Source organism: Caretta caretta, chromosome 5 (genome assembly GCF_965140235.1).
Source record: "Caretta caretta isolate rCarCar2 chromosome 5, rCarCar1.hap1, whole genome shotgun sequence".
In the NCBI taxonomy this organism is placed as follows: domain Eukaryota; kingdom Metazoa; phylum Chordata; order Testudines; family Cheloniidae; genus Caretta; species Caretta caretta.
In genome coordinates this window covers 121410292-121425934 of record NC_134210.1, presented here as the reverse complement: position 1 = coordinate 121425934, position 15643 = coordinate 121410292, and the positions used below count along the sequence as shown (strand labels likewise).

General features: G+C 44.5%; 1 protein-coding gene across 2 annotated transcripts in view; it reads left to right on the top strand.

The window, feature by feature from the left end:
- Positions 1-15643, top strand: part of ECPAS (Ecm29 proteasome adaptor and scaffold) — a 91534-nt gene that overhangs the window by 51097 nt on the left and 24794 nt on the right. For both annotated transcript variants that reach the window (XM_048850792.2, XM_048850791.2), the window contains exons 24-35: positions 366-489; positions 1597-1742; positions 2902-2956; positions 3598-3712; positions 4787-4852; positions 5165-5282; positions 7377-7544; positions 8644-8723; positions 10811-10916; positions 12036-12083; positions 12917-13038; positions 15374-15524. In XM_048850792.2, the coding sequence (XP_048706749.1) occupies positions 366-489; positions 1597-1742; positions 2902-2956; positions 3598-3712; positions 4787-4852; positions 5165-5282; positions 7377-7544; positions 8644-8723; positions 10811-10916; positions 12036-12083; positions 12917-13038; positions 15374-15524 (1299 nt within the window). The remainder of the gene's footprint in view (positions 1-365; positions 490-1596; positions 1743-2901; positions 2957-3597; positions 3713-4786; positions 4853-5164; positions 5283-7376; positions 7545-8643; positions 8724-10810; positions 10917-12035; positions 12084-12916; positions 13039-15373; positions 15525-15643) is intronic.

Sequence of the window (15643 nt, the reverse complement as noted above, 5' to 3'; positions counted from 1 at the left end):
AGAGCTGAATGAAGGGAATAAACCTTTTGTTGTTCAGTCAAGGACGCTGCATCACCTTTGTTCCCTGGTTTGGACAAACGCAGAACAGTTGTAATGACTTCCAGGAATACTTTATAGCAGGCTGTCAAATAGTCCATAAAGCATTTTGTAAAAGTAAAGGCCTGAGGTTTTCAAAGTTGCCCTGGGGGTTTGTACCCTGAATTGCCATCAATTTTAACGGCGGCTGAGCATCCAAACTAGGGAGCTTTGAAAATCTCTGCAAAATGGCACTTGACTGTGCCGCTCTACTCGGAACTGGAGTGAGAATTGTTGGGGTCAGTCAGTAACAAGGTGATTATTTAGCAAGGACCTATTGTATTTTTCAGGCCAAGCAAATAGAACTTCAGTTCACCGTTGGTGAAGCCATTACCAGTGCTGCAATAGGAACCAGCTCAGTGGCTGCCCGTGATGCTTGGATGGTCACCGAGGAAGAGTATACTCCTCCTGCAGGTATATATTGTTGATGTGGGAGATTTGGAGGTGGAATGAAGAACCTGAGGGCCCTGTCCTTCATGGAGCTGAGCACTTCTGGGACACTGATTCTAATTAATGGGAGTTAGAGGCTCTTAGCAGTTCCCAGGTGGTGCTCAGTACCTTGCAGGTTTGGTCCCTTCACCAATCAGTTTGCCTGTTTTTTACTATTTAGTGGCCTCCCCCCCCCCCCCCCCCCCCGTTTGACCAATCTGAAAAATATCGAGAGACAATAAAAAGATTTTCGAAATGTGTGCTGTTTAAATCGGCTTCTTACTAATATTCAGTTAACTGCCTTTTGCTTTGATCATTTATTATGCTCTCCCATGCTCATTTCATATCTAATATGTATAAGTCCTTTAAAACAGTTGGAGCCAAATTTCCCAAAGCAGACTTTAAAACGGAATCTTCGGTTTTTCTTGCCAGAGGTTTTGTACACAAACGCTTGGATTGCTATGAACAAACTGCATTTGTGTGTGCATGGACTTGGATATCTACCCGATTTTATGCACCCAGGTGCACATTTTGTTTGCTAGTCGTATTTTTGGATATGGACGAAAGTGAGCATGAAAAATGCTGCCTACAAAAACCATAGGTTCAATCTTAGGCCCCATTCCTGCAAACGCTCACAGTCATGCTTAACTTTATAGGCATGAGTAGTCCTGTTGATCTCAATTGTGCCTAGTGTTAAGCACATGTATATGTGTTTGCAGGATCAGGTAGAAGCTAGCTTGAGTCTCTCTCGGGAATTTGGTACTCAGAAAACCCTAAAACGTTCAGTCATAGTCTGCACCATTCCTATTAGTCCAAGGACTGTTTTCAAACCTGTACCAGATGTTCAGAGTCTTGGCCAAGGATATTTTAAGACTGGCCAAGAAGTGCCTATTCAACACTCCTTACTCATTCAAAACTCCCATTGACTCCCGCAGGGCTTTTCCTGAGTAGGCAGTTTGACGGTGAGGGGTGAGTGCTTGCACCACAGTGAAGAGCTATCAATGAGTTGATTGACTGCATTAAGTGACAATAAGCATGTGTGTGTTTCAGTGTCGATGTAATGGTCCTTATCTCCTTCTTCCATCCAAACAGACGTGAAAGTGAATGACGTGGTCCCTTGGGTTTTGGACCTCGTTTTGAATAAGCACATTGTCAGCCCTAACCCCCACGTCAGGCAGGCAGCCTGCATCTGGCTTTTGTCGCTGGTGAAGAAGCTGAATACGCACAAAGAAATTAAGGTGAAAACCTGCCTCTGCCTTGCTTTGCTGCCTTCTTTCTCTCTCCTCGCCGCTCTTGCCTCTTTCCTTCCTTATGGACTCGCTGAGATCTTCATGTGACCCCTGCATGACCCATGGGATGACACTGCTCCTACAGTCCTACAGCCTTAATAGGCTTCTTAACTTCCACTGAAGTCAAGTCCATAACAACTGCAGGATACGGCCCCAAAGACATGTTCCCTTAGGCGAAGGGGGTTGGTGTCACTGGCATTTTAAAGGATTTCTCTTTGCAGAACACTAAATCTCTAAGAATAAATCAGGTTTGGATTTTCCAGACTACTTGGAACCACAGGGTCAGTTCTGCCCTGCAAAGGCAGATAGGCTGATATTGTGTTTGGGATCTTTTGGATGGGACCTTAAAACTGAGTGCCTATCCACTCTGTATGACCACTAAAGATCCCCTGGTCCTCTGCCTAAGTACAGGAGTTTACCCCAGTGGTTTTGGCCAAAATTTCCTCTCCCCACCACTCTGATGCAATAGGCAATGATGATCCAGTTGGCTGCCACCTTCCAACCCAAGGTGGATGAATTTCAGCAGTAGTGTGCCTGTACATAGTTGACAAAATGCTTTGGGATGAAAGATGCTACATAGGTTTAAACTATTACTAAATTTTAAACTCGCACAGTTGCCCCACATCAGGTTATTTTTGCAGAGTTCTCATCTAAATAATGGGTCTTCAAGGAGGCAGTACGATCTTCTGATGAGGACAGGGGCTAGGAGTTTGGAGATATGGGTTCTCTTTCTGACTTACTCAGTTTGTAGCCTTGGACAAGTTACTTGACACTCCCCCTCTCCCTGCCCCCCCCCCCCAAAAATCCTTTCTTTCCCCATCTGAAAAAAGGGAGTAACACTTACGTTACTTAGTAAATTGCTTTGAGGTTGGAGGCAAGATGTTGGAGGCAAGATGTTGGATGAATGCAAAGTATTATAATCTCAGAACTTCAGATGGCCCGTTTCTAATTTCTCAGGAAATGAGTGCAGTTCTTGTAATGTCTGTTTGAACTACGATTGTGACAGCAGTAAAATAGTCTGAATGTATCTGCTAGACCCTGTTAGATGAAATTGAATGGAGGTAAAAACCCAGAATAATAAAAGACATGTTCTTCTTTCATCTTTCAGTCTCATCTCAAGGAGATTCAAAGTGCATTTGTTTCAGTTCTGTCTGATAATGATGGTAAGTAATACCATATCTATGTGCTTTGTCTTTGAACAAACAGTTTCTTAACAGAGGGGAGAGAATTTTTGCTATTCAGTGTAGTTACATAAAACCATTTAAACCTTTATTGTTCAGCCCTGCGAGACGTTTGTAGAAATATAATTTTTACTGGAAAATGGACACATTTGCATGCTGTTGTTCGCAGAGATGTCAAATGAAACATTTCTCTCTCCCTTAACCTGTTTGCATCAACATTTCCATTGGAAGGCAGGCTTTCCCCGTCTCCTGGGATTATAGTGTCGTGGAGACCACCAATGGGGCTCCCCTGTTTGGTTTGTGTACCAGGGCTCCAACCCTGCAGTTGGATCTGCATGGGCAAGACCTTTGGCTGTGCCCCATTTAAATCCTTACAGGGGTCCACCTGCATAGGTCCAGTTGAAGAAATGGTGCCTAGGGGGCTAAACAAAAGCCCAAAGAAATCAGTAGGGGGAGTCTTTCTGTTCATTTCCCTGGGCTTTGGCTTAGGCCCCAGCACCTTTGATGTCATTTAACTATGTCATAGATCCCATTTTTTTAGCTCCTATTTTAATTGTCTGTCTTCATTGGTATTTTTCTTACTACTCACACACTTGGCTTTTATTGTATGAAATCTGTTGCAGAACTTAGCCAAGATGTTGCTTCAAAAGGCCTTGGGCTAGTGTATGAACTAGGTAGTGAACAAGATCAACAGGAGCTGGTCACCACGCTTGTTGATACGCTTATGACTGGGAAAAGGTATGGTGAGCACAGAACTTGCAGTGTGTGTAACCACTTTGAAAGTAAGTGTGTGTGTGTGTGTGTGTGTGTGTGAGAGAGAGAGACCTGTGGAGAGAGGTTTCTTAGGATTAGAATGGTGGAAGTCAACTTTCACCTACTCCCCATGTTTCTGACAGTGTGATAACTAAGTACAACGAACTCTAGCCTATTGAGCTGTGCTGAATGGTTGAAATGTTAAAAAGGTGTTTTGGGGTTTGCCTTGTGGGTCAAATGCATCTTGTGCTGATCAAGTTTTAACGAAGAACTATTTCTTTTTTGTGCAAAAGAGTCCAATGTCCTTTCTGCTTTGGGTTATTTACAGTCCCAGCAGCTCTCTGCAGGGGAGTTCCCTTGCTTGCTTGGTGCTACGAATAATGGCTGGAAATTAAATTTTGCTGTTATATTTCTAATATTTTTGATATTTTAAAAAATGTTTGTTTATAGCTAAAATGACCACATAGCAAACATTGATGGTTCTGCGGTAGAGTGGATAGCTCTCCTGCTGAGAGGACGAAGCAGTTAGGTTAGACAAAGGTTAGAAAAACTCCCACAGAAATCAATGGGAGTGTTGCCACTAACTTCAGAGGACCATAAATTAGGAGAGTGGGGCAATATAGGGAAAATTCCAGTGGTAGCTGGGATTAAGAGGCAGATGAAAATTGTATTTTGCCCTTTGGAATGGGATAGAGACTTTGTCTAAATATGTGTTTGGATCCTTGGCCCCAGTGAATGGGAACAGATACAGTTAAAAGTAAAAAGCAGCCGTTTATATACGTTGCATCTTTTAACTTGGACTTGAACAGTAAGACCCTGACCTTTCAAAGGCTTAAACAGGTGTGTAATGTTCTGCCTCGCTGGAGTCAGCGGGACTCCTTGCAGTGTATGAGGTTAAGCATGCACAGAAGTCTGCATGATCGGGACCGAAAGAACAAGAATTTACCAGGCAAATACAGCAAAACAAATTCATTGGTATTCGAATGTACAGCGTGTGAATGATAGCCTGTTCCCGGACAGTGCACGGAAAAGCTAATGCTGGGCCTTTTTTACCACCAGGGTCAAACACGAAGTGACTGGAGAAACAGTGGTGTTCCAGGGAGCCCTTGGCAAAACCCCAGATGGGTAGGTTTAGTGATGACTTTTCCATGAGACAGGTGTAATTCTGCGCCAAACTGCTGTTACAGAGCTATATACTCCTCTTGTAAATGCTCCCTTCCTGGGATTTTATTTGTCTAGAATTTTGATTGTGTTACTCTTGTTACCTCTCTAATGGTTACTGTAGCTCTTTGTCTGCAGTACTGATTTGACACATGTTTATATCTTAGCTGAATTACTTACTAAATTCTGCTCCAGGGTATGACTTGATTCAGTGGGAGGTATAGCGCTGTCTGTGACTGAAAAGCTACACTAATTTTTCCTTTCTGCCTTCCCAAGTCAGGGTCTCTCTACCTACAAGGAGCTTTGTTCACTGGCTAGTGACCTCAGCCAACCAGACCTGGTGTACAAATTCATGAATCTGGCCAACCACCATGCCATGTGGAACTCGCGCAAGGTAACTTGATACAACAATGCAAATACCTATGTGAGTTGTAAACCCACCCACCCCCGCCCAAAAAAAAACCCACCAAAAAACCAATAATTGCATTATTCCTCTTCTAACAATTGGTGTGCAATTTCTGGCCATAGATACTGTGTTCTAGTGTGACTCTACCAGCATGTGAAGTGGTGAATTAGATTTCTTCAAATTATTGCAACAAATCTTAATACTATTTGTATTGCTTGAATCCACATTCCACTGTGTAATTAATTATAGTTGTTGTTGTTATTTATTATTTGTACTATGGTAACAAATAGGGGCTGGGGCCCAGTGTAGTAGCTTCTGTACAAATATTTAACAAGAAGAGCTCAAATCCTAAATTTAAGGCAAAAAACAGGTGGATTTGACAAAAAGGAAGTGGAGCACAAGGTAGCAGTGAGACGACTGTGATAAGCACTGGTCACAGCACACCAGCTGTTTTAATCACTGTCCTTGAAATAATGCTCTTAATTTTATTTACCAAAAGATCAACTACTCACATTCTTCAGCCATTATACCCTTTATCGAAGCCAAAATGTGACTTGTCATGCTTCCTGAAGTCAAATAACCATAATTCCTATTCATTCTAACTAATTTAAAAAAATATTTGTTTATTTTAACATTTTTAAATTAAGATTTTATTAATGTGATATCCTTTTTCGTTAGCCCATTTGAAATACAAAATAAGCTGTTTTAATAACCAAGCAGGCAGTGCTCCTGTATGCTTCAAATACCCTGTCTGCTCTGCACAGGTTCACCACTTGCTCCCTTACTGTGATTTGGCTTTATTGGAAACTCCACTTTAAGCAGACCGTAAGCCTCTGCCTAAGCTTTCTTCCAAAGCTTGACTAGTCACGGTGTTTCCTGCAGGACATCCCTATTTCTGGCCTTCGATTCCTATAACCAGAGGTTCACACCTTTCTCTTGTAGCCTGGTGGAGTTAACAAGCTGCACCTGCTGTAATGAGTCAGCAGAATTTACACGGCAACTTTATGCTGGGTTCTAATGTCTGCTAACAGAAGAGCACTCCATCCTCAGTGGGGTTGTAGATTCTGCCACCCTGTTACAGTAGCCTTATGATTTGCCACTGATCTTAGATCCCTGCCACAGTAGGGGAAATGAAGACGGAGTTTCTTTGTATTTACTTGCCATGCTTTTTAAAAAAAATTGTGACACAAGATTCTCTCTGTAGCTAAATGCCAGCAATGATACGGTACGGACTGTAGCAATGCTAACAATCGTCACTGTGGGCTAGACTCTGAACCTCTTACTTCAGCTGCTGAGCCGTTACTTTGCTTGGTTACACTGATGTTACTGGGGCTACTTGGGTGAATAGCTACACGTCAGCCTAGGGGTTGACAGTCCCGCTTTCCGACTGCAGTAGGGCTGATGAAGTAGTGCCATCTGAGTTCCTCTAAACCCTGATGAATACAAAGCAGTAATCCCAAGCATCTTAAAAAATGCAGAGAAGTGCTCACTCGCATGCACTCTCTCTCTCTCTCTCCTTATAACCTGAGATTTTTTTTTAAAATTTTTTTTAAAGTCCCTGTTTTTATAAATGCAACACAGTATGTGTGCAGGGAAAACTCCGACCTGGCCAATCCTTTTGGGAACACGTTTTCATTGGAAAATCTGCTGCTTATTGTAATGCTCACTATTGCACAGATGTATACCCCCCTCACTCACCATCTCTAGATCAGAGGGCTGAGGAGATGCCTCAAAATGAAGAAGAGTGAGGGAGAGAGAATATGTGATATGTCATTAAGTTATCCTCCCTTCGCTGCACATACACTGCATTACCTGTTGGGAGGCTGACTGTGTGGCTCAAAGCTGTGGGATTGGTCCTTAAAGTCAATATTTGGCTTCACTTTTATACTAACCAGATAACATAGGGAACGTAACTGAGCAATGACAAATCCGGGGTGCAACAGGGATCTGATCCTACATTGCTTATCTCTGTGGAAGCTTTGCCGTTGACTTCAGTGGGCTCAGGATTGGGCCCTAAACAAGTAATATAGATGCACTTGTCCGCTGAAATGAATCAAATACATCCATTCTTCCTCCTTTTAGGGAGCAGCGTTCGGTTTCAACGTGATCGCTACAAAGGCTGGCGAGCAGCTAGCTCCGTTTTTGCCCCAGCTGGTCCCCCGTCTCTATCGTTACCAGTTTGATCCCAACATGGGCATTCGACAGGCTATGACCAGCATTTGGAACGCGCTTGTCACCGACAAATCTGCGGTGAGTGAGCATGAGTTCTCGTGTCCCATTTGGGTCTGTAGGGTGTTGGAGTGCAAAGCTACGTGCTTGAGCATCGCAACGGGATTCTCAGCAAGAAGTAGCTGAGGAGCATTTTGTGAAAGGCACTGATGATCTGTGCTGTATGAGGAGGAGGAAACCCGTCACTGTGTAGAGTAGGTCCTAAAATAGCCAAGTAGAACTGGGGATGTGGAATTTATTGGGAGAAATGGAAGATGCACAGATGTCTCCACGCTCCCTGTTATGCATGGAAGGACCTTCCTGAGCTCATCTGCAAGGGCCACGTTCAAGCTCTGATGCCCCATAAAGAAGGGGGTTGCAGCACTTCCTGCCTTTCTTATGAGAAGCCCCTAGGGGCCCCTGCTGCTTTGTGAGGGTACAGTTCACCCATCAGTGGCTGAAGAGGGCTCTGGGGTTGTGGCAGCCAAAGATCAGCTGATCAGCTTCCCTGAAGTGGCGAGGAGGTGGCTCATTGGAAGAGGCAGATGCTAACTCAGTGGAAGAAGCTGTCCCCAAGCTACAGGAGGTAGGAGAGCTCAGTACTAGGCTCCTGAAACTCTGGAATAGATTAGTGAGTTTTCTTAGCCCCAATCCTATCTCTCCCCATAAGAAACTCCATAAGCAGATTCAGAGGCTCTAGAGACCTGTTTATTTCTGCTTCCAAACCTCTCCATAACAAAAGGGCTGGAGGGCTCTAGCCTTTCCCTCCTCCACATGGCTAATGTGGCTCCCCTCAGCCTTGGGCTCTGAACCAGCAGAGGGGAAGTCCCTTCCAAACTGGAACAAGAGAGCCAGCCCGAGCAGAACAGGCTCATGCAAGGTCAGCTCTGACCTTTCCCAGTTGATCAGGATTTGCTGTACTTTGGCTGGTATCTCTGGGGGCACTGTCTCTCGTCCACAAAGACCTTTCTTAGAAAGCTGGAAAATCTTGGCAGGTACTAGCTAAAGACCTGGACTTTTGCTTGCTACGGTCCCAATCATGCAGTCACACCCCTGTATGTGGATCCAGTTCCAAGGCCAGAGCCTTGGTGGGAAGCTGCAGGCTGCTCCTTGTCTATGATTTTTTCTTTTCTTCCACCAGGTTGATAAATACATGAAGGAGATTCTGGATGATCTGCTCAACAATCTGACCAGCAACATGTGGAGGATCAGAGAATCCAGGTATAGTTGAACAGTGACCTCTTCCTCTTTAAACAAAACTACCAGCAAGTCTTTAGAAATTTTAGTGGATTTAGAAAGGAGAAGGGCCGAGGGGTGGGGAGGAGGAAGGAGGCAGAACGGAACCCACCACCAGAATAGAGTCGTGCTGTGGTAGGACGTACCGCAACGCCTTGTGTTTCATTGTTAGATCCCATTCAGCCCTGCTGCGATACTGGGCTAAAGGCTCTGAAGAAAAGGGTCTTCTGATTGCAAAGTTCTTAGGGGTCCCAGAGCCTGAAAAGTTTCAGGGTATGTCTACACTGCAAACTAAAACCTGCAGCAGTGAGGCTCAGAACTGGGGTCAGCTGACTCGGGCTTGTGCTGCAGGGCTAAAAACAGCCATGTACATGCTCTGGCTGGAGCCCAGGCTCTGAAACATGGCGAGTGGGGAGCAACTCCAAGCCCAGGCTCCAGCCCAAGCAGAAATGTCTGCACTGCTTTTTTTTTTAGCTCTGTAGCATGAGCCCGAGTCGGTTGTCCTGGGCTCTGAGGCACACTCTGTGTGTGGTGTGCTTGGTTGGGTTTTGGGAGGGGTTTTGAAGTGTGGATGTATCCTGTGTCATGGTCAGAGTCTATGGACAATCCATTTATCAGTGTGTAGTATAAGGACTTGGTGATAGGAGGGTGCAGTTAGATACATGAGCTGCTGTTAGTTAAACATTTTTTGATATAGCTCATCAGTAAACCAGCATAAATATCGAATCTGTGCTCCAAACCTGATCCATCGAATGCCTCCGTTCCACCTCCCCACCCAGACTTAGAGGGACTTATTAGAATATCATACTCTGGCTAGAAAATAAACCTAGAGCTGGATTACAGCAGCTGTAATTAAGGTTGCTTAAGCATTTCCATTATAAACCATCTTTTTCAGTTGCCCATAACTTTCTCCAGTTTTCACTTTTCTGGCTGAAGTTTTCCAGGGCTGGTCTCTGCCAAAGTCTGCATTCTTATTGTTGTTAAAAGTTGGACCCAAACTAGTTCAGCAGTTCTGGAGAAATACAGGAGTGGGGAGAATAAAATGCTGTCCTCATTGTTTAAGGAAAAAAGATTGCCGTCTTTATGTGAAGAGCATTGGTGCTGCCTCGTGTGGACACTCAGACCCCTCATAAGGAGCGGTGTCTCCCCTGCAGTGAAAGTTCAGTGACGGGTCTGGGTCAGCTGACTCCGGCTCTGGGGTTCAGGCTATAAAACATCAGGTTAGACATTCAGGCTTGGCCTGAAGCCTGGGCTCTGACACCCAGCGAGGAGGATGAAGCCTGAATCAGCTGACCCAGATTCTGAGACTCGGTGCTGTGGGGTCTTTTATTGCAGCATATAATGTACTGTTGGTGTCTGGGTGAAAACTGGTTTTGATCCAGGTGAGTTACAAGGATTTGAACCAAATTGCATTTATGGTAGTTTCTTTAATTACCATCTGCCTGTGTTGTAAAGGGAAGCAGGTTGCAATGTGTGGGCTTTTGTGTTGTACTTTGGTATATACACATTTTTTTTAAATGTGCAATGAAGCAGATCCATACTGAATGAGGAAGCCGGCTTGTCGGAGAAGGTGGTGAGTAGCAGTTATCGGGTGTGATTCACCACTTCCTTAATCTAGTTTTATGCCAGTGTCACTCCTCCAACATCAAATGTAGTCAAGCTGGAGGAAAGCAGTGGTGAATCAGGGCCGGGAAATATAATGAAGGTATCTGTTGAAGGAGATAGAGCTTCATGAGCCTACTGCTTTATTCTGTAGACAGAGGGGCCTGATTCTCATCTACACAAAGGTCACGTAGCATCTTTCTGACAGTGTAAAGAGGCTTTTTAGTAGGTGTGTGTGACATTTTCATTGACTCTCAGGCCCCTTTACACTGCCAAAATGATGCAAAGTGGCTTTAATGTAAATGAGAGTCAGACCCAGAGGTCTTTCCTGCCAAGGACGGCCTGCCTTTGGAAGTAAGTTTAGATGAGAATAATGTGTGGTGGGGCTTTCTGTGGTGTTTTGGCTTTAGTATTTTATTCCTGTATTGTATTGTATTGTATCCCTGTCTGAAACAAAACTGTGTTTGCAGCTGTCTAGCACTGAATGACTTATTAAGAGGTCGACCACTGGATGACATTATTGACAAACTTCCAGAAATCTGGGAAACCCTATTCCGAGTGCAAGATGATATTAAGGTAATAGAGCTTCCTGTTAAATTGTCAGCTCTTACAAAAAGTGTAATTATCAAATCTGGAGGGAATATCCCATCTGCTGCAAGTTTAGAAAAGTATCTCTGTGAAGTATCGGTTACTAGCTAGGGGCAGGTCGTGAGAGCATCCCCAGCTCCCACTGAAGCCAATGGAAGTCATAGGTGCTCACCACTGTTCAGGTCCCAGTGAGTAAAATGCTTGGGAAATTCTTCATATGGTTTCCTTATAGTGTTGGGATTCCTTCTCAGAGCTTTTCCACTTGGCTTATCCAGAGCACCTTGTGCAGTTCTGGGAGAGCTAGTAGGTTTGGGGGTGCGGATACAGCACACACTGTTTTCCATTTCTCTTATGCTCAATCTTGCAAAGTGCTGAGCTGTCTGGCCCTGACCCAGCACAACACTTAAGCAAATGCTTAACTTCAAGCACATGAGTAGTCCAGCTGGGATCGCTCATGTGTGAAAGTGAAGCACACGCTTAAGTGTTTCTGCAGGCCAGTGTGTTCAGCGTCCTACAGGATCAATCCTTATATTTTCTAACATCCAGCTTTGCCTGTTCAAGCAGGGTTAAAGCTTCTTTGCATCTGAAATTGTGCTGTGATTGAAGGTGTGGAGGTTAGGCCTTGTCACTTTCACAAACTCAGCTGGAACTGCATCATTTTTGCTGTGTAGTGAAAGGCCAAATAAAACCAGTCCTAAATATGATGTTGATAAAAACAGCATATAACCGAATTCCTCAGCAATGCTTCTGAGTAGAGAATAAAGCATACAGGAGAGATTTTATGCTTCCTTTTGGAAAAGGACAGATCCTCTAACATTAGTGGCATGGAGCAACAAAGCATGGGAACTCCTTTAAATGGAAAAATGACAACCAGCCATAAATCAGGCTCAAATTGATTTCATAGCGCATGGTTCCCATTTTTTGGAATCTGAACAAAGTAAATGCACAAATAGTGATAAGAGGTTGACCATACACAAACAGATCTTTTAAACGTAACCTACAGGTTATGAATCAGATTAGTCAATACTTGTTTGGACTTTCCAGGTCAGTAATGATAAAGTAAAAAGTTTAAATAAAATATTAATGGAATTTTAACTTCTTCTGTAGGAGTCTGTACGAAAAGCAGCAGAACTAGCCTTGAAAACTTTAAGTAAGGTAAAATTGAACTTCTTCATTGCAGACTGTGTATGCGGTGGGTGTGTTGTATGTGGTGGGGTATAATAGTTCATTTCCACCTGTCCAAGAATGGCCTTTGATTATAAATTACTCTCATATAAACTACCCTGGTACTAAGGTACAGTGTTAAGTTATAGCCCAGTGGAGATAAATATAGGTGTGATCCTGCATCCCGTACACACTGATAACCCCTGTTGAAATCAATGTGACACGTTGGAGGAAGACATCTGAAATCTACTTCTGTGTGCCCTTCTTTTTCTAGAGGGTTAAAGAGTGGTGGTATGTACAGTATATAGTGCACATAGAAATGGAGCTGACTAAACAGGGTTTAGCTGCCCTTCCTGGCGTTTGAGACTCTCCTAATTTGGCACCTACTGTTGCGGCCATTGACCATTTGGGCCAATCTGGCTGAAATAACCTGCACAGCAGCCATGTTTCCATTCTGACCGTTACTAGATCCAATTGTTGAGGGCCAGGGCGATGCCATGCCTGGGTTTGGAGGACGGCACGGTTCGTGTCTCCATGTCCCCGTTCAGGAGCAAATATCGGGATACCACTGAGCTGGAATTTGGCTGAGCGTGTAATCCCCCATAGAAAAATAATGGTGATATAACGGGCAAACCCAGACCTGACATGATCAGGCACAACTGCGTTGACTTCAGTGGGCTGCACCTACGTACACCAAGTCTGAATGTGACCCAGTCTTCTGGCTCTGGTTCCTCTGTAACTTTTCCCGTTGAATGCGGGAAGGCTCTGGGTTAAATCTGAGGAAAGATTTAGCAGTTTGTGACGTCGACTCTATTTATCCTTAGGTGTGTGTGAAGATGTGCGACCCCTCCAAAGGCGCAGCGGGCCAGAGAACTATAGCAGTGTTGCTCCCCTGCCTGCTGGACAAAGGGATGATGAGCACAGTGACTGAAGTTCGGGCTCTGAGGTTTGTTTTACATCCTGTGAATTCCCTTGGGATTGGGCTTGTGTTTATTCCAAGGGGATTCGATTTATTCACCTGAACTGCAGCGTGTCCAATAATCGGTTCCCATTTTAATCCCCTCTCCCCATCCCCAGAAAAAACAACCCTCTCACCTCCCCCTGCTTTCATCCAGTTAAAACAGCAGCTCAGAGAATTCTAGTTGTTTCCTAGAGTGCAATTTCTTTAACTAACAGAGGGCTGGTGCAATGGTGTAAGTATCAAATTCAGAATATCTAGCCTCTCTGCACCTATTGAGTTCCTGGGGGCATCCAAAGGCCCCCTCCCCTTTGGTCTAAGGAGAGGAGCTACTGAGTCCAGGGCTCAAGTAAAATCTGGGGACAATAAATTAAAGACTCTGCGGTTGCACAGGTTCACATCTCAGCAGGAGTCAATACAGCTTTCCATATTTCTGCAGCAAGTAAACTGACCCCCATGCAGTTTGTAGTATGTGAGACTCTTCTGTGGGTCTTCACAAGCTGATGATGTATCTGCTCTGTGTGCACATGTAAAATGCTCATGAAAAGGCACTTACCCTTGTGTCTCCTTGGCCAACATTTCTCCACTGCTCCCTCTTCATCGCTCTTTTTCAGCATTCTTTGTGCTGGTTGTGCACACTCCAGAGGTGGCTGCATTTCAGTGGTCCTGAATACAAATATTTTACTTTCTGTATCCCTTTAGGATCCTTTGAGATGAAAGAATGGCACATATTGCCGTTGATTATTGTTTTGTAATCCTTTTGCTAGTGAAGTAAATGAAGCAGTAACCAAGGTTCTGAAGTTAGCTAAAAGCTGAAGTGAAGCGGTCTGAAATAATATGATCCCATTAACATTATGTTGCAGAGCTCTGACCTTGTCCCCATGGGTCTCGCGCTTCCAGGTGGTTTATGCTAGCCTCAGAGGCTCACTGCAACCCTCCACATAGCCCTTCTGTCTCTAGGGCCAGGGTACAGTCTACTGAGCTCTTTTCATCATAAGCCAGCAAGGAGGTTGGTGAGAGAACTCCCACAGTCTCTGTTGTCCCTACGGATTATTGAAGAACAGTTTAGCCTCCTGTCCTGACAGGGGTCTGCCTTCCCCCAGAAGGCGTTTCTGTAGTGGCGGGTTGAGTGGAACACGGGCCTGCCCTCTACTCTGGGTTCTGGCCCAGGGACCCTAATGGCAGTAGCTGTTGGCAGCTGAGCTTTCACCGCCAGAGTTGCTACCTTTCCCTGGGCCACTTCCCCACAGCTCCCCCACTTCTCTCTCTTAACGCCTTCTTCACCCTTACCTTGGGGCTCCCTTTCCAGTGGTTTGAGGATGTCTTCATTATCCAGCCCTTCAGCCGCACTTCCTCTCCTCTGGCTCCCTGACTCTCTTCGGCCTGACTGGAGTGAGCCCTTTTATACTAGCAGAAGGGCCTTAATTAGAGTCAGGTGTTCAAATTAGCTTAACAGCCTCACCTGACTCTGTGCAGGTTAATTGGAGTCAGGTGTTCTCATTAGCCTAACGGCTTCAACTGACTCTTTGCAGGCTAATTGGAGTCATATGTCCACCCTAGCCCGGAGCAGCCCCTGCTCTGGTCAGTCAGGGAATGGAAAACTGCTTCTCCAGTGGCCAGTATATCTGCCTTCTACTACTCTGCTGTACCCAACTGGCATGGGTCTATCACAGTTATTATCCAGCAAGATTAAAAAACAACAAACCATAACAAATCTCTCACAAATTGTTTTCTTCCTTGTGAGAGTCTGAAAGTACTTTGCTGCCTTCCTGATTTTCAAGTGACAGTCCATGAGCACACGTCTTGAGCCAATAATTGTTTGAGGGAGGGTATAACAAATGGAATGTGTGTGAGAGAAGCAGCCTGTGTGGAATGGAGTGATGTGGTTGAACATATTGTTTTAAATGGTGGGGGTTTCACTTGTGCAGAGATGACTGAAGTCCCTGAGCTGATTTTACATAGTGTCTCTTAATCTAATAATTTAGCTGCTTCCTGTTTCTGTGTTCAAATGTGTCTAAATAATATTATCTTTGCAACACACTGGATATGCCAGGCAATCTGGACAAGAGGATAAAATAGCCTGAACAATGTGTGAGTATCAGTAGAGACTCTAGGCAAGATTCTGGTCTCCGTTAAATAGAAAAGACACAGGAAAATTACATTCACAGACATACTCCAGATTCCTACCGAGGCAGCAGATCTGAATCTGGTGGTGTGTCAGAACAGAGTTACTACGGATACCAGCTACCCTTGGGGAAAAGGTTTTTGTAAATGATTAAGTTGTACAGGCTCTGTGATGACATGAGCTTCAATTTTTTTCCAGCATTAACACTCTTGTGAAGATCAGTAAAAGTGCTGGTGTTATGCTGAAGCCTCATGCACCAAAGCTCATTCCAGCTTTGTTGGAGTCGTTAAGTGTGTTGGAACCCCAGGTTCTCAATTATTTGAGTCTCCGTGCTACGGATCAGGAGAAAGTAAGTGTAACAACCATGGAGGACATTTTTACAGCTGTTTCACAAGGATTTAGAGCTTCAAGACTCCCACAGACATAACAAAACAAAGCAGCGACTCTCCATGAGAGGCATCCCAGGGT